Below are 18,146 nucleotides of genomic sequence, written 5' to 3'. Positions count from 1 at the left end.
CCTTAGAAATGCTTCAAAGGAGAAAGGAGGCAAATGGTGGTTTTCCAGGCCCCCTACCTCTGCTTCAACAAGATAACTCCATTTTATCAGTTTTACTGGAATTCTGCATAAGCTATTATAAAGATGCTATGCCCAGGGTTGCAAATCAGTGGACTGGTTTTAATCTTCTAACTTCTTATGACACAATACTTCTGTTAACTTAATAAAATTAAGTCAACAGGCAATGTCCCAAAAGCTGAGAAGAATGGCATGTGAATCATTATCTTGAGATTTAGTCTGTGATAACCAAGTCACACTGGGAGTGCCCCGTAGCCCCACCACCCTGAAATGTCCTTCCTCTGTCCTCAGGACCTCGATACCAAAGTGAAGTGGTCTCTGGAATAGGGGACTGCCCACCCCTGATACAAATTCTCCTGCCACTGAAATGAAGACTAAAATGATGCCAGAAATGGAAATGGCAGAAAATTGTCCTTAAATGATTTGGTTACTGTTGATACTTAAGTACAGGTAGTAGTTAACTTAGTATTGAGGGCTTAGGATGACCCCAAGCCTCCCACTGGTATGAAATGCCTACACTATATTAATAACTTACTATGTGCCAGGCACTGTACTTTATCTCAATTTTCATAAGAGCCCTAAGAAATGGGTACTCTAAGGACCCCTGTGTTTTGAATGAGGAACTTAAAAGAGAGGGGAAGTAAGTCATCTAAGGTTACAGAGCTAGTAAGCTTGCAGAATCAGAGCTTGAACCCAGATTTGATGGAGAACAGAGCCCATGCTTTTAGCACTACGCTTTACTGACTATGGTCAAGTAACTCCTTAAATGCCAGTATTCTCGGCCGGTATAACAACACATTAAATCCAAATACCTCTGTACAAATGAATTTGTGAAGTCTGTATAACACAAGAAATGAGGCACTATAAACTGATCTGGAAATGAAGAAACAGGAAGGGGAAGTGACATAAGAGAAGGGAACTTCACAAAGTACAATCTATGTCCTTGACCTTAAAATTCAAAGTTGCCTTGTGCCATAGTTGTATGTTTGTTACATCTCCTCTAATGGTCTGTATACTATTAATATTTGAGGACAAAGATTACATCTTTATCATCTCTGTAACTAAAATATGCAATTACTCAATCATACTATAGAATATAAAAAATACGGGATGGATGAGATGTGTTTGGAATAGATAAACAAGCTACTACAGATGAAGTAAGGAAGACAAAGAGGGACCCAAAACTCAAGAGGCACTAAATATATGAGGCACATACAAAATACATATGACATACTACGCAAGGCATTCAATACTCATGCGGTCTTAGTAAGCCACTCACTGGTGATACCCTTTGGCAGAGGTGCCTCATGTCCTCTGCCAAACAAAATCATCAAACAGGCTAACGAGCGAGCTGACGCTACTGACCAGAGCACTTGCCTCGTGCCCCTTCAGAAAGAGCAGCTTGCCCCAGGCACCCTGTCCTCGTGCTCCCTTGGCCAAACTTTACCTACAGTACTTGAAGCCACACTGTCAGCGGCAAAGACAGGCAGGACATGGGGACCCAGAATCAGGAAGTACAGCACTGCTTGCACCCCATCCTGTGTGTTCCCCTTGCTTCTCACTGACTTTTGAAATTGATTTAATAAACCATGTGACTTGGGCATCTTAACTTGGGCTGCAAGCCACTCTGCTCTATGACCTCTGGGATAGCTTGCCTGGTAATAGAGTCGACCCTTGAACAACAGGGGGTTATGGGTGCCAACCCCTGTGTAGTTGAAAACCTGCATATAACTGTACAGTCGGCCCTCCGTATCTATGGATTCAACAAACCACAGATTGTATAGTACTATAGTACTTACTATTGAAAATAATCCATGTTATTCAGCCTGTATTATTCAAGGGTCAACTGCACTTAGAAGCTGCTACTGCATCAAGCTAATTTCCTATATTCATGGTGCCTTGCACACTGCCTTGTCCATAGCCTGAATAAAATTATCTCAAAATTCCACCTGCAGCCACTCTGATTACTAAACAAGTTTTTAACTCTTTCTCCCCAACTGCGAAGTGAGAGGACTGTTATGTGACACTGGTGTCCTCTCTCTTACCTGTAGGACAGTGCTGCTTGCAAAGCCAAAGCCATCCTTCAACAAGGCTGTGATGTAAGTGAGATCCATGCACAGGAAAGGACTGCCTGAGGTGAAGTTCTCCAGGTTATCACACACTGGCGGTGAGAGAAAGGAGAGTGTGATGCAAGTCTGCAGCCATCTGAGAGCTGTGATTTTCTCTAAATACAGACTGAGAATGAGCACAGCAGAGTCCTCATTCTTCCTCTCCCAGATGCTTGGGAATCTCAAGGGCCAGAACTATGCACTGACAGCCTCTGCAGGACCCCAGCTCATCAAGAACCTGCACATTTTTGACGTGACATCTCATATACTCAAAGGTGCATGGGTCTTAACTAGCTCATTTGCTTTATGACATGTATTTCTATGACCTAATGTTGGGGCTTAATTCAACTAAGTCCCTTATACAGTGTTAATGCTAAAGCCCAGAAGACAGGGAAATACCAGTTAGTCCTATTTCACGGCCTCTGGATGAGATCAGTTATTTGCATTTATGATGGACTCCTTCAAGGAAGCCTCTGCAACTATTTCTCGTATATTCTGGTGGTTAGAGTTTCATTACTACTGATAACACTATTTCAACTTTTAAAAAGGGAAGAAAGAAAAGTAGTAAGAAGAAAAGGTTTTCACCATTTGTCCAAACTCTTGTATTCTCATTTTTTCTTTGCCACTTAATGCTTTTAATTCCTGGCAAAGATAGGAAGCCAGCCTGCTGAGCGGCTTTCTGCTGGCTGAGGGGCATCAAGTGACCTTAGGGTCACTGGGGTCGGCAGGCACAGCCTCACGGGCTTGCCTTCAGTGGTTTCCACTGACACTCACCTTCCCTTGCTTTTCTCTCAAAATCTTCAACTTTTAAAACACCCCCCTTTTCATAATCTGAAATGAAACAGAACAGCAGTTGAAGTCAAAAGACCTTCCAGGAAACATAAGAAAATTCATCCTAGTGATATTTATAATAATGAAAAAGTAAAAAATTTCCAGTATTAAAAATGAGATAAACAAACATGACATATCCCTACAATATAATCTATGCCATTTATTTTATTTATAATCTGTTATGTATGCTTAACTACAGCTAAAAAACTGGCCCATTAAAAAGGGGCCATTAAATACAGTAGAAAATAAAAAATTAATTCATATCTCCGGCCATGACTGATCACATATATACATTCTCACAGCTAAACAAAATGTGTTACTATTATGATAAGAAAAACAGTTATAAAGCGGAAAGAGGAAACATTTTGGGGTGATGAGTATGTTCATTATCTTGAATTTGGTGATGGTTTCAAGGGTGTTTACACATGTCAAAACTTACCAAATCATATACTTGAAATATGTGCATTTTATGTCAATTATACCTCCATAAAGATGTAAAAAAAAGAAAAAAAAGACTTCATGTATACTTGTTTAGTATATACTTCATGTATACTTGTTTAGGCCACCTTCTAGCTCCAAAAGATTCTAAACCATACTCTCCCACTTGAGTGACTTGGGAGAAAAGCAGGGTGCCCAGCTCAACAAAGCACTGCAAATACTCCTTTGTCGCTTTCCTTCCCCACCACAGCCTTGCCCAGCTCCCCCTGCACTGACACCTGGTGTGAACTTACCAATCATGTCTGTGTCCACGGCTCGGTCATAGTAGTAAGAGAAAGCATAGAAGGAGCCTCTCTGGACCTCATCTGGTTGATGAAGCTTTCCTTGCACCACCCTCAGCACTTCGGCATAGCAGGGCTCAAAGCCCACCTCTCCTGTTGGGGCAAAGGTGCACACGGGCAAGGTGAGAAAAGTGAGAGGCAAGCTGCGGAAGGAGGAACAGTAGGAGGACCGAGGCGAGCTGAGGCTCGGCACAAAGCGCTTACAGGCAAAGATGAGCAAACTCCTGCAGCTTCATCCCTCTGGAGAACTGGTACCTGCTTCTCCACGGAGGCTCCCTCCCTAACCTGTGTTCACCAAAGAAGCCACGGCCCACCTCGAGCTGCCACCCAGCACTGCGTTTCATGGTGGTTACGATAAGCATGCAGAGGCTTACCTGCTTCCTTCACTGGAAAAATTAAGTTGCTCCCTTGAGTTGAACATCTATGCCTTTTATAATACCTAAGATCAATTACTGTTTTATCGTCTCAATTCTCTAACTGAAATAGCTAAACATTAATTGAATCTGAGACAGTTTTACCCTGCTGAGGGCCGAGACCCTTAATACGTTAGATGCCAGCTAAGAAGAGGTTTCTAATGGACCCACAACACTTGGGCAGGGAAAGAGCTGCATAGAGAGACAGCTGCCGTGTTCACGGTCATGATACACTCCTGGAGGCATACCAACATCTCCTTGGAATTAGTTCCTGCCAAAGACAAGCTTCTCTTCTCTTGCGCTCCGGAAGAAGTTTCCCATGGGACTTTTCCAGACTTCTACTATAAACATAATTTCAACCAGTGGAAAAAATACTACTTGCCTTCTTGATTGCCACCATACTGGTATTTCACGCCCCCAAAGATCCACTCTGCTTCCAACCATCTCGGCAGACAGGCACTTCGGAAAGTGTGTCCATCAATTCCTGGAAGAAACCAGACCACAAAGTAAGAGGCAAGGGTGTGAGAGAGAGAGAGAAAGAAAGGCAAACAAGAAGCCAGTAAGGTTAAAAGGTATTATCAAGGTGGCTGGGCCTTAAAATCATATAGAATTAGTTCTGGGAGTGCATCCTATGATATGAATTCTTACTCGGGGTTCACAGATGGGCTTGGTGAACCCCCTGAAACTCCAGGCAAATTTTCATGCTTATGTCTATTTGGCAGAGGGGTCATTGGCTTTTATCATATATTAAATCTAAAACCGATAATGGAGTAAAGTTCCCTCATTTCTAAAAACAGGGAAAAAATACTGGTCTACTCTTCTCATTGGTTGTTGTAAGACTTAATACAACTGAAAATGTAAACTCTGAAATGTCATATCATTATCACAATAATAGCTTACTGTGAACCACATGCCATACAAATTGAATTAAATGCAAAATCTCTTTTAAGGTGAAGAAAAGGGACACAAGAAGTTTAGCTAACTGGCCCCAAATCACAAGACTGGTACTGAACCTGGTTCTGCCTGACCCCAAAAACTGAACTTTTGACCCCTTTTCTGCCTATGAAGAGAGAAGTGGAGCTGTTTGGTTATTCTATCTGGTTAGTGGACTGTTGCCTGCACCTCCCACATAAAACTTGAGGGCCTGAGCGAGTTCCTGCCAAATTTACTCCTTGAGTCTTAATTTCTGCAGATGCTTCAGCTTCTGCAGATGCTTCACGCTATACCAACAGACTTCATGCTAGAAATGGCTAATAATATATCTATAAAAATATCTGAACTCATAAAGTAGAAAAGGAATTTGCCATTATTATGTCCATTATACAACATATGCCTCCTACTTCAGCATAACCCCTTCTGCCACAGAATCACTGCCACGGTAGGGAAAAGGCAAGCTGAGCACTGGTGTCGCTCTCACCACACCCCGACCAGCACAGGCACCCAGACCAACCTTCCGTCTCCAGGGCTCCCAGGGTTGCTAGTCTTGCAGCTTTCAATCCAAATCCCAAGTAACTGTAAAATACAGGATTGACTAATTTCATGCTGGTCCTGAATTCTCCAGCTTAAAGCTCCTTCTTCCAAAAGTAATATGGTTTCTCCGCCTCCCTTTGGAGAAAGGAAAACCTTGTTCTCTGTGACCCACTCATCTCATGTGGACAACAAGCAGTAATTCCTGCACAGTTCAGTTCAAGGCTGTGCAGTAAGAACTTTCCATGATTTAAAGGCCAGAGATGGTGACACTTCCTAGGGTCCCACGCGGGGATCCATCCTCAGAAAAGCTCTCATTATCTTAGCTTCTAGTTCAACTGTGATCAAATTCTAGGCTGGATTTTGAGCATCTGAGGTCAGTTTAAAAGAAGCTGACATAGAGCTTTGGCTGAACCTTCTCTTCAGTGTTTTGTCTCTAGAGAAAACTTGACTTACATTATTTTCACTTTTATATTACTTATCTTTTACTCTTTTACATTATTTTTAAAAATCTTATATTACTTTTTATTTTATTACTATTACATGTTCTTAGGCCAAGAATAGAGAATCTTGGGTCCCCTGGGCTTTGGTAAGTGGCTTGGGTTTCAGTTAACAGGCCTTCGGGGACTGGCAAAAATTTTGTAAGGCTGGTCAGGTGCAATGAGATGTGAAAATGCTTTGAAAAGTTAGGAGAATCACACAATGCAAAATATTATTGCTCCATGTCCCTCTCCCTCACCTATGTGTATAGAGCTTATAAGTGCTGTTAAACATCTCAAAGGAAGTGAGGTAGCCCCCAGGGGTTTGTTCCAGGGTTTTCTGCAAAACAGAAAAAGCAAAAAGACTATTCAGGATCCACAGTCATCTGAAGATGTTATCCTCAGTACCCCCTCCCTCTCCTCCCCTCCAAAATCAGAGATGAAGAAGACAGATTACACTGCTCATCTCACAAGGCTGGAGGAATCATCAGTGAGAGCAGTGAAACAGTGAACAGTGAGAGCAAGTTCAGTCAGTCATTAATTGACACTACTCGGCCTGCTCATGGTGGAGCTGCTGTCTGAAATGGGGCCCTTTCTTGGCACCATGATATGTCTGCCAAGTGGGTTGGTAACCAGACCCTCGTATGTATCTGACTCACCTCGAACTGAGGCAGGAACGTGATTTGGGTGGAGGCCCCTCCCAGGTCCAGGGTCCCCACAGTCTCCTGGTTGTGGCCGTGCAGCTGACCTGTGAATGACAGTCAGCCCTGAACATCTTGTACTTCCTGGACAGCCCAGCACTTCTCTGTCTGCAGTTTCTCTCCTACTCCTGGCATATACCCGAGGCATTCTGTGAACACGCCACTGCTCCCTAGCACCTAAGGCTGCAAGCAAAGACTAATCAGGAAGGACTCCTGCTGCAGCTGAGGTCCCGAAGGCAGGTAATAAACATTAACTTCCTGTCTTTCCTCCCCATCCTCTTTTTTTTTTTTTAAAAACAAAAGAAAGAACAATATGAAGAAAAAAGGTATTGATATTTTGCTCCCTGACCATGTGTGAAACCCAGTTAAGTTCTTAGAGAAATGTGAGAATGTGTTACCTGTCAGAAAATTCACAGTAACCCAAGCTAATATGCCTAAAAAAGGAGAGAAAGACAAAGATTACATCCAGAGCATTTTTTCCCCTCTTCCTGGGCCCCACCTTTGTTCTTTTTATCTCTAAATTTCGTGTCTAAAGCACCCATTTCCTGCTCCCCATCTTTCCATTTCCTGCTATCCCCTTCCTCCTTGCTTATTTGTTCCTTTTTCTTTAGCACCCCTACCCCTGTCTCCCCAGTGCCTTTAATCAGATATTTATTAACCCTGGCCCTCTCCCCCACCATACATCAACACCTCGCCCACCTTCATAGGATCCATCCATGATGCTAACACTGTCATCTGGTACCAGGAAAGGTGATTTCTTGAAGATCTCTTTTACCTAGCAAAAAAAAGGAAAGAAATCTAGATTCCCTAAGGCAACAGAACAGATTTTGAACATATCCTATAATATTTAGAAAACCACACTCTTCATTTTCCCCAGATAAAATTTTAACAGAACTCATTCCTTTTCCCTAAGAAACTAGGTAAGCCATCATTGGTTTCTTGTAAAAACAAGCAAGCAAACAAAACAACAATGTACCTCAAAGAGCAGTGCCTCAGCTTTCTCTTCTGGCAGTAAGCGCAGCCCTGCTGTTGCCTTCAGGACCACTGGCGTCCTCTTCCAGTGACTTGGAGGGATTGAGTCTTTGGCCACCTTTAAGAGTTCTTGAACACTCTCAGCACCCTTTAAAAGAGACGATTCACATATCCAGTGAACAGTGCATTTAGAGGAGCATGTCTGCTCCCTCGGCATGCTCTGGGACAGTACCAGGAGCGAGGGGGCCGAGGGCTCCCATCAGCCTTTTCCGCTCTGAAGAGCAGAGACCCCGAGAAGTGGGCTTCTTTGAAGGAAGAGAAGCCATTTCATTTTGATTGAGTCCTAATAAAAATGATTCTTTTATAGTGTGGTCATTTTAATTGTTATTTTGTGTCTCATATAAAAATTAGCTACACAGGGGCGGGCAGTTTCCTGGTGGCCAAGCAGTTAGGATTTGGTGCTCTCACTGCTGTGGCCCAATTTCAATCCCCTGTCAGGGAACTGAGATCCTGCAAGCTGCACAGCACAGCCAAAAAAGAAAGAGAAGAAAAATGGTATCTGATATTAAAGAATTTCATATTCATTCATTAATAAAAACATTTTTAAAAAATAGCGTCAGGCCAGAAAGTTGGTGTAAGTCAAAGAAACAAGGCTTGGAGTTGGATGGCTTGCTTGCAAGCCCTGTGGCCCTCCTGGGGCTGGTGTCCTCAGTTGTGAGATGGACACCATCACATAAAACTGCTGTGTGCATTAGATGAGGCAGACTGGACTTCCCTGCTGGTCCAATGGTTAAGAATCCTCCTGCCAATGCAGGGGACACGGGTTTGATCCCTGGTCTGGGAAGACCCCCCTGCTGTGGGGCAAAGCCCATGCGCCATAACTACCAAAGCCTACATGCTCTAGAGCCTGTGCTCTGCAACAAGAGAAGCCACTGCAATGAGAGGTCTGCATCTAGAGTGTAGCTCCCTGCTCACTGCAACTAGAGAAAACCTGCATGCCACCACAAGACCTAGCGCAGCCAAAAATAATAAAATAAATAAATAAATAAGTTACAGTTAGAACAATTTTATTAAAAAAAAGGAGGCCGACTGCAGAGATGCCACAGAAATGCCAGCTGCAGCTGTCGCCGTGCCACGCCTTTTACGAGTTCTGGCAGGACGGGGCACATCAGGTTCACTTTTGCATTACCAGCACCTACATGCATGGTACACGTGTTCAAATTACGATAAGTTAGAATCCATTATTTTAAATCCATTGTTTTTCTGAGCAAGCATCTGTTCTGACAACACACTGCCTCTTAAACATTATAACCACAACACAATTTTAGTCTCCAAATGTCAAAACAGTTTCTAACAATGCAATTATAGTCAACAGCTCCTAATTTTCTATAGCATATTTGCCATTTCATAACGGCAAGCTGAGAAAATAAACTTCCCCTTGCTTCTTCAAGTTCAAGCCATTTTTAACAGGTTTTCCTCTGGTTAATGATTACACTTGTGATACTGAACAATATCTTTAATATATGCTACCAAAGTTCAACATCCTGCCTTATTCTATTTTATATCAGTGTGGCCCCTGACACATGGGGTGTTGTATGCTCTGACAGCTCACATGTGAAATTCAGCTATGACAGCACTCTACATTCATCTTCTATTACTGATGACTTTTTATCATGGGTTTTGCCCAATTTCTAGAATATAACCATGGTTTTGTGCTATATAAGGGCACTCTGAAATGGAGTTCACCTCAATTGCCATGTGTATACCTTCTACTTTATAGAACTTCACAACAATTTTCTGCATCTACATTAATTAATGCAGTTGATGGCTTCAAATCAAAATCTTAAACAGTCAATACAAATAGCACAATCTCCTGAAAGATGGTGCTCTCCCAGCGTGGTGACAAGCCATTTTCACACCTCCTTCCCCCTAAGCCCTGGTGAACTCAGGGCATACAATTACTGTTATCCAGGAGATTAGCTGAGGACAGAAAACCGATCTCACACATGACCTCAATATCAGCAGTGAACAGCATAAAATTTTCAACAGCAGTGGTGTGGTCAAGCTATCAAGGCATTTGAGAATCTAAACATCTATTGTAAAAAACTCACCTGCTTAGGTTGATCTACAAAAGCAGAAAGTCCTGGCTTCACAGAATCAAAAATTTCCCCTTCCAGAACTGGAAGCTGTCCTATGTTGTCCATGAGCAAAACAGAAGAGAGATGGCCGATTATCAAAAGTCAGACTCTTCCTGATCCTGGGCTCTGTATCATATTAACCTGCTATTTCCCCCAGCGATTCCAAGTCATCCCACCTGTGAGGAATGGCTTGAAGGAGTATTGGGTAGGGGGAGAGAGGATGAAAAGTAACCACCAAGGGCCCCTCTGCCATTTCTCTGGTGGGCACCTTGCTTCTACTCCTTTCCCTAGACTCTCTGTGTAACTTGAGAAGACTGAATATTCAGAAAACGCTAATTGTCAGGGTCCCCTCATTCCCTTTTCCAAGGGTGGTAGTGGTCTTCTTCTCAAGACCACTCTCAATATTCTGAACCCTGGAGTATTATTAATTCACCTTTGGAGAAAAGTAAAGACAAATTATAACTACACTTCTTAGACACATGGGTTCAGACTACAGGCAGTCCTGATCGCTTTTAATTTTACACCAAATTAAACCATATGTGTTCAGTTATAGTCCAAAGTTTTCTCTGAAGAAAGACATTCAGTGACTGTAAGATTCAGTAACTGACATCACACACTCTCAGCACATCTGTTTCTAGGAGGAGGAGATGTTAAACTGTGGATTTAAAGATGATGGTGAGGGTACCAGTTGTACTCACCTGGTATTTTCTGCACAAAGGTGTAAACATGAATTCGTGTTCCAGTGCTCCCTGCATCAAACATAATTCCATACAAGGTGCCGGCGCTGACATTGACAGGGCACATGGAAGACAGGAAGACCCCCTCAAACCAAGTCTGCTGCTCTCTGTGGAAGACAGTGCTGCAAACACAGGACGCTACCAGCATGAAAAAGGCTGCTCCCTGGGAAATGGCCATTCTCTTCCAAGATGTAGTGAGTCTTTTGTTACAGAAGCAGTGCTGCTAACACACCTGCAGTGGCTTCTAGGACAAAGACATGCAAGGTTAGACCAACCAGCCTCTTTGTTTACACTTGTAAAAGATGAAACACCCATTACAGAAATCCCACCCCTTTCCCCAAGCTGGTCCTTCTGTTCCTAAACACCTGCATAACAAGCTAGACTAGGGTGAAAGAGGCTCTGAGCACCTTTTCTGAAGAGTATCTGGTTGCAAGAGGAAATTGGGATTTAAAATATATTTCCCCATGCTCGTTTTTTTTCCCCTCTATTTTTTGGCCACAAGAAATCTTAGTTCCTCGACCAGGGATCAAACCTGCATCTCCTGCCCTGCTTTTAATAGTAGGTTGGATCACTCATACTCAAAGGCTCTCTCTGTCACCCTGCTCCTAATGTTGCATCTTATTTTGTTCTTTCCATTTTGATAATTTTGTCTTTAGATTATGAACCATGTGCCTTGCAGGATCTTAGTTCCCCAACCAGGTGTCCCCTGCAGTGGAAGTGTGGAGTCTTAACCAGTGGACCGCCAAAGAATTCCCTCTTACTTCTTTTTGATTGATAAATAGAAGCTTCAATTTCTGAATTAAAGTTATAAAGTTACAAAAAAGTTACAAAGTCCCTGGCATTGGGGTGTTCACAGCTTTTAAAAATCAGGCCACCGGTGACCAGTATTGCCAGTGGCTTGCACATTCAACCACATTTTAAGGAAATAAATCAACTTAATTCAAAAACACTTAAATAGACCATTATGGTTTTTAAAACATGCTTCACAGGTTTCAGGCCATGTTATCTTCATAAGCACTTAAGAGCAGAAGGGCAAATAAAGACAGAAAGGCTCAATGACCTGCTGAGTCATAAAGTGGTAAGTTATGGCAAGTTACTGCTTGTATTTCTTAATGTGCTTATGCCAAAGACAAAAAACTTGTAAGTGCTCAGTGTTATTTACTTTGGATTTTAGATACAAATGATGCAGAAAAACTAGAGTAAGGTTACATGGAAAAATGTCTCCTGCATAGGGTGCATTTTCTCCTGGTGTTATTGAGGAAGGTCACATCTATATCCTCCAACATTTCAGGCTTCCTTAGTTGCCTCTTATGTACTTTGCTCAAAACAGTTCTGGGTCTTCTGATTCACCTTTAACCTCTGAACTTTTCCTTATGTAAGTCATGGTTACTAGTTAAACAAGATCCAACTCCAAAGTCCTCATTCCCCAGTCCTCTAATCGCAATAGAATACTCAGTATGCTCGGAGTACGGATGAGGACTGTTTATCATTCTCAGATTTGTTGATCTGCCAGGAGGCGTTTTATCAAAATGTCTCTCTCCCTCCCTAGGTAACATATTACATAAAATAAAGCAAATTCAAGTTAACTGCATTTGGAATAACTGGAGTTGTTCTGAAGTACCTCAAAGACAGAGTGAGAATTACCAGTTTGAACACTCTTCAAGACTAAACTTCTATCCTGCAGTGAAGAATGAAAGCTATTGGCTAAGGAAAGCAAAACTTAGAATCTCAAAGGAAACTCGTCTCAGAAAATCAACCACTGCAACATGTCAGCTGCCGGGCCGGATTCATACTCACGCCTGCAATCACTCCCTTTGGCGGATTCTTCCTTTGCAGCAGCCAGACTGGTCATGTAGATCAACTTGAAGAACTGAAGACAAAAACAACCTTTCAGATTCTGAGTGTTAACAGATTGTGGCCTTGTCCAAAGCCCAGACCACATTCCACACTCTCCAGAAGTGTATTTAGGGGCTCTCCAGTCACCAGCCTGCTTCCACTGCTGTGACTGGTGGCACAGCAGCTTCTTCAGGGCTCACTCATACTTTTTTCTATTATTGTGGTTTCTGGGGAAAAAACAAACAACTCTCCAGCTTCTATTTTCATTAAGCAAACCTTTGTTTTTCTTCCAAAAGAAATTAAGGGGGAAAAAATGCACACCAGGTATCCTGTTTCACAAAGTGAAACCTGCAGCGTCATACCAGGTGTTCAGTGTAAAAGTAAACAGTAGATTTTAGAGAAAGCAAAAGATGAACACACAAACTGCACCATCTGCTCTCAGCATTTGCCTTCTAACACCACTTCCAACCACACTTTTCTTTAAGATTAGCTACTTTAAGGGAGGCATTAGAGAAGCTTACAACAAACAGCTTAGAGCACGCAGAAAGGCAGCCTGTTTCACCTGACGCCAGCCTACCAGGCCTGCTCACTCACTCTTAGTCTCTGCTCAGGGGGCACCTTCTCAGAGAGTCCTTCTTTGTCTACTATATTTAAAATCGCAACCCACCTGGTCACATACGTCTTCCATCAATACCTTCCTTCCCTGCTTTTTTTTCTCCACAGCACTCCTCGTCTTCTAATACACTATATAATTTACTACTTCTGGGGTTGTTTCTCATACTCCCTGCTCCTGATTCCCCCTGCCCTCCATGAGCTATGCATGGGCAGATAATTTTGTCTGTTCACAGATGTGTTCCTGGCACTGGAACGATACTGCCACATGGTAGGTGTTGAATATATTCTCTGAAGGGATGAATAGTGATCCAGTGATTCAGGGACTGGATCTCATCCATTTAATAAGAATATGTAACAAGTGACTTCTTTCCGAAAAGAGATTCATCATCTGCCCACTGGAAAATCATGATTCCAAACTTTCAGGATGGATGGTTTCTCCAAATGTGTGTCAGTTATATAACAAGTTTTATATGCTACTCAAAATAATGTATGTAGACTGGAGAGAATACATCAGTATATTTGAATTCACTCTTTCAGAATTAGTCTTCTCAACCTCTCTTGCTATCTCCTTATTCACCCCCAACAAAGCCCTCTCTTCTTTTGAGACTTTGATGCCAGCTGGGGTCAGTCACTATGCCCATCTCCTTCGAAAGTCTTTTCAGTGCATCTTTGTCTCTGTAGTAAACACCAATCTCCCCCAACTCAGCCTTCCTGGAGCATCACACTCTGGACTCCCTTCTTCCATGTCCCCCAGAGCTTCAGAGCCCACAATCCCACAGGACTTGGGCCCCCACACTGGGTACTCACCTGCTCGTGTCTGCCCAGTCCCTGTGATTCTTGCTCTCACTGTTGACTGCCTTTTGCTCTTTGCCCCATTTCACCCTTTTTGACGCTAGCCAGTTTCATCTGAATCACTTTCACCTTTGTGCTAGAGTTTGCAACCGTGTGGCATTTTGCTAACTCACTCCCTTCTTTGTTCTTCACTCCTCCCTTATCCACCTTTCTTCTGAGTACACATGATCGTCTGATTCATCTACTTTTATGATAGCTAAGTGCCAACTGGTACAATTACTGCTTATAGGGCTTAAGTTGCCAAGGAACTGAATTCTGTGTTGGTTTTTACACAGGAGATCATAACTAATGTTTTTACAACATTATTTAATTATGTTACATTTATAAAACATGTAGTCTTGTAAGAATATTACCTATCCCCTACTAATGCATGTTTTTACAACATTAGCCCAATAGTAGAGAAGTGAGTAGCACTCTTCAAAAGCTTCCGTTTCTGTGATGAACTTAGGAGACTGGCATTGGATTGTCTAATTTATAAGCATCACTGAGTGTCTAATATATACCAGACACTGTGCTAGCTTCTAGATACAAAAGACAATTCAAATACAGACCCAGCTCCTGAGGAAGACTTCAGCTTACTAGAAGAAACAGACAGATAAACCAATAGCCGTACTATACCGTGGCAAGTTCTCTGACAGAACTATGCACAGATATAGTTCTGTGCATATGGCAGGAGTGGATATAAGGGACAAGTAACTCATCATAGAAGGAGAAGGATGGATGTGGGAAGGGAGTGGGAAGCTTTTTAAGGGATGAGAGGCATAAGCTTGGTCCTGAATCAGAGGCAGGAATTACCATGGGAAGTGACACAGGAGAATTCTGAGAACTTCAGCTCCTACAAGTTCAGTATGGCTGGAATGTAGAGGTGTAACAGAATAGAGAACTGGCATGAGAAAGAATTGTTCTGGAGATATCAAATCAGATTTCCAAACGAGTGGACCTGTTTTCCTTAAACAGTTCCCTGGTGACACCTGACTGTTATTAATGTCTTTCTATTCCCTCCTTAAGCAAATATCGACTAACTTGGTTAAAATGACAGTATTTCCCAACAGTGTAAAATAATGGAATGAGAGAGATGATTAGGAAGGTCTACCAAAAAGTCTGAAAACACTGAAATGTAAAAGCTTCCACTGCCAATTCTTCTCAGTTCCACAACAAAGCTGACTTTAACAAAGTAAAAATTGAACATAAAGCAAGCTTAAAATATAACTGAAGGAAATTTTTAAACAGTAAGCTGATGGGACTGAATTAGCCCAAACACCTAGAATATAAGTTAGACAAAATAAAACCAAAGTCGGTCTAACTGGGTAAGTCTGGGACAGATTTCAGCACAGTAAGCAATGCCTCATTTGAGGATATAACTTAGGACTTACAGATCCAATACCAAGGGCCAAGGACCACAGCCCCAGAACACCTTGCTATTTGAAGGGTGTATAGGGGAAGGAAAGAAATAGCTTTCATACTCCTAAAGCCAACTGCTGAGCCTGGAACATGTCAGTAAATACATCCTGAATGGACCTGATACAACTGGGCTGATGGCATCTGCAGACAGGAGCACTGGGGCAGGGAGCGCTCCTTCTCCCAGTGTCTTACGATGGCTGTGTGTCACATCCCCAACTTTATTCCCTCCAAAGCAGCCCACAGGAGCACTGTTCTAGGAAGTCTATTTATTCACATATGTATTCATTCAGCCACTCCAGAAATGATCAGTTGCCTAATGCTACTTATAAGTAACAACATGCAAAGATAAATCATCTTAGATCTTCCCTTTAAGAGACTACAGTAAACAGGAAAAATTTAATTTAACTACCTTTGTGAAGTTAAAATGTGACAAGCAGCTCAGTTCTATGCTCTGAGATTTCAAAGCAGGGAGAGATTACTTCGAGCTGGTACGGTCAGAGAAAGCTTTGTGAAAGAGGAAGCTTCTGAGAAGGGTAATGAAGAGGGGAATTAGGACATGGGAGGAGTGCTTTTCAGGAAAAAATAAAATATGAATCAAGACCTGGATGTAGAGAGGATACCCCAAGGGACAGTAAACAGATCATTTTGTTGTAGAAAACAAAATTGGAAAGGCAAACTGAGGTCAGATAGTAGAATATACCAAATGCTCAGCTAAGGAATTCAGACTTCACGTTGGAGGCCATGTGAAGCCACTGAAAATTTTGAGCAAGGGAGTGTCACAAATATGAGTCTGGCAGTTACATGTAAGAAATAGGGTGGGGAGCCTTGGTAGGTTCCACTCACTTATCTAATAATCACATCTTTTTAAGTTAATAATGAAAATGATAAAGGAGCCCAATGCACAGATGATTAAATCTACCTAGAGGATTAGGAAAGGCATCATGAGATGACATTTGAACTGATTACAAAGTGAACAGAAGTAACTACATAAATAAGAGAGATGTGGACAAAGAGCAGAGGGACTATAGAAAGATGAAAACAGCAAGGAAATTATGGATAGTTTGATTTCATTTTTAAATTTCCTCAAGAATTTCTTGTCAAAAGTTGAGAAACAAAATGAAAACAAAAAATAGATTAGAATGGAAGAGATTACAGGGAGGTTAGCATTTAATGCTGAGGAAAGACTAGCCAAAGGTAAACAATCTGAGGTAAAAACAGCTATCATTTATTGAGATCTTAATATCTGCCAAGCACTGTGTGAAGTATTTCACATGGGTTATCTCATTTAATCTCACAATACCACTCTGTGAGGTAGATTTTACAATTAACAGCCCCATTCTAGAAATAAGAAAACTGAGCCTTAAGTAATTTAAGACCACGCAGCAGTTAAGAGAAAAGAGCCAGAAATCAAACTCAGATGGTCTAATTCTAGAGCCCACAGTGTTATCCGCTAGGTCACTGGAAGGGTCAGCTGATATGGCACTAGGGAAAGGTAGCTGTCAGGTGGGGAAGAGCACAGAGCAGAGAAGGATGGTCTTACAGCAGCTTGGGCCCTTTCCTGTGTATGACCAAGAACTGATCTGTGTCCTGCCACTCCACCTTTATCAATTACATTTCCAGAATCTGACCGTTTCTGAACACTTCCACCACCACTGTCTTGGCCCAAGCCACCATCATCTTTCATGTGATTTATTCTCTCCTTTTTTACCCTCACTCCCCTAGAGTCTAACATACCTTTCTATTGCAAAGTCTAGCAATCACTTCCCATTTCCCTCAGAGTAGCAAGGTCCAAACAGGACTCATGGATCCACCTGCTCTGCCTCCCACCCCATTATCTCTGACCTCACTCCTAATGGTTTTCACCTCACTCGCGCCACCCACACTGATCTCTGTGCTTAAATGTCACATATACTCCTGCCTTAGGGTCTTGCTCTAGCTGCCCCCACTCTCTGGAACCATTTTTTCCCAAACATTCACTTGATCAGCTTCTTTAAATCATTGTTCAGATGCCGTTTCCTTATAGACATCTATCTTGACTACTATAACTACCTCCCTCATGTGTCCCCTACTTCTATCTGCTTTTTCAATCCCCCTTACACTGATTTACTTTTTTTTTCCATACCACTCGTCACTTCTTACACACTAGATGGCTTATTTACTATGATTGCTATCTGTGTTTCTCTGATATGAACTCCTTAAGAGCAGAAATATTTTTTTTTTGTTTGTCTTGTTTTGATGTAACCTAAGCACCTAGAAGAGTATCCAAGAAGGTGTTCAATCAGAAATAACAATAGGTAGCACTGACACATAAACACGATCATGTCTAAAGCAGATTAACTAGTGGGAAGCTGCTATATACACAGGGAGCCCAGCCGGGCTCTCCGTGATGACTGACAGGGATGGGATGGGAGGGGAGAGGGCGGTTTAAGAGGGAGGGGATATATATATATATATATAAAACTGACTTAAGCTGTTGTATGGCAGAAGTCAACACAACATTGTAAAGCAATCATCCTCCAATTAAAAAACAAAAAAGAAGTGACATAGTAATAAACTACAGTGACATAAAAAGGGAAAATACTTTCATAAGTAAACAAATATTTAAGAGGGAATATAATGATTAATGAATACCTTCAATTTGTGTTAGGAGAAACTATAATTTTCTTTTTCTGAATCTGTAAGTTCGATAGCTAAACTGAACTTCTTTAACCAAACACATTCAACTGTTAAAACTGTTATAAGGTGGCGCTAGTGGTAAAG

General features: G+C 41.9%; 1 protein-coding gene across 6 annotated transcripts in view; it reads right to left on the bottom strand.

The window, feature by feature from the left end:
• ENTPD5 (ectonucleoside triphosphate diphosphohydrolase 5 (inactive)) overlaps positions 1-18,146 on the bottom strand; it is a 32,968-nt gene that overhangs the window by 4,122 nt on the left and 10,700 nt on the right. For 3 of the 6 annotated variants that reach the window (XM_043920346.1, XM_043920345.1, XM_043920347.1), the window contains 13 exons: positions 12,480-12,552; positions 10,644-10,926; positions 9,919-9,998; positions 7,812-7,955; positions 7,535-7,610; positions 7,234-7,269; positions 6,794-6,882; positions 6,395-6,474; positions 5,639-5,700; positions 4,571-4,672; positions 3,728-3,868; positions 2,940-2,996; positions 2,103-2,218 (listed from right to left, as the gene is read on the bottom strand). In XM_043920346.1, the coding sequence (XP_043776281.1) occupies positions 2,103-2,218; positions 2,940-2,996; positions 3,728-3,868; positions 4,571-4,672; positions 5,639-5,700; positions 6,395-6,474; positions 6,794-6,882; positions 7,234-7,269; positions 7,535-7,610; positions 7,812-7,955; positions 9,919-9,998; positions 10,644-10,860 (1,200 nt within the window). In that variant the 5' untranslated portion in view covers positions 10,861-10,926; positions 12,480-12,552. Of the gene's footprint in view, positions 1-2,102; positions 2,219-2,939; positions 2,997-3,727; positions 3,869-4,570; positions 4,673-5,638; positions 5,701-6,394; positions 6,475-6,793; positions 6,883-7,233; positions 7,270-7,534; positions 7,611-7,811; positions 7,956-9,918; positions 9,999-10,643; positions 10,927-12,479; positions 12,553-13,940; positions 14,088-18,146 lie in introns of those variants that run through there. The other 3 variants (XM_043920343.1, XM_043920348.1, XM_043920344.1) reach the window with 3 other exon arrangements.

The sequence above is a fragment of the Cervus elaphus genome, chromosome 12 (assembly GCF_910594005.1).
Source record: "Cervus elaphus chromosome 12, mCerEla1.1, whole genome shotgun sequence".
NCBI lineage: Eukaryota > Metazoa > Chordata > Mammalia > Artiodactyla > Cervidae > Cervus > Cervus elaphus.
The sequence above is the reverse complement of the archived record's forward strand: the minus strand, read 5'-3'. Positions and strand labels throughout refer to the sequence as shown.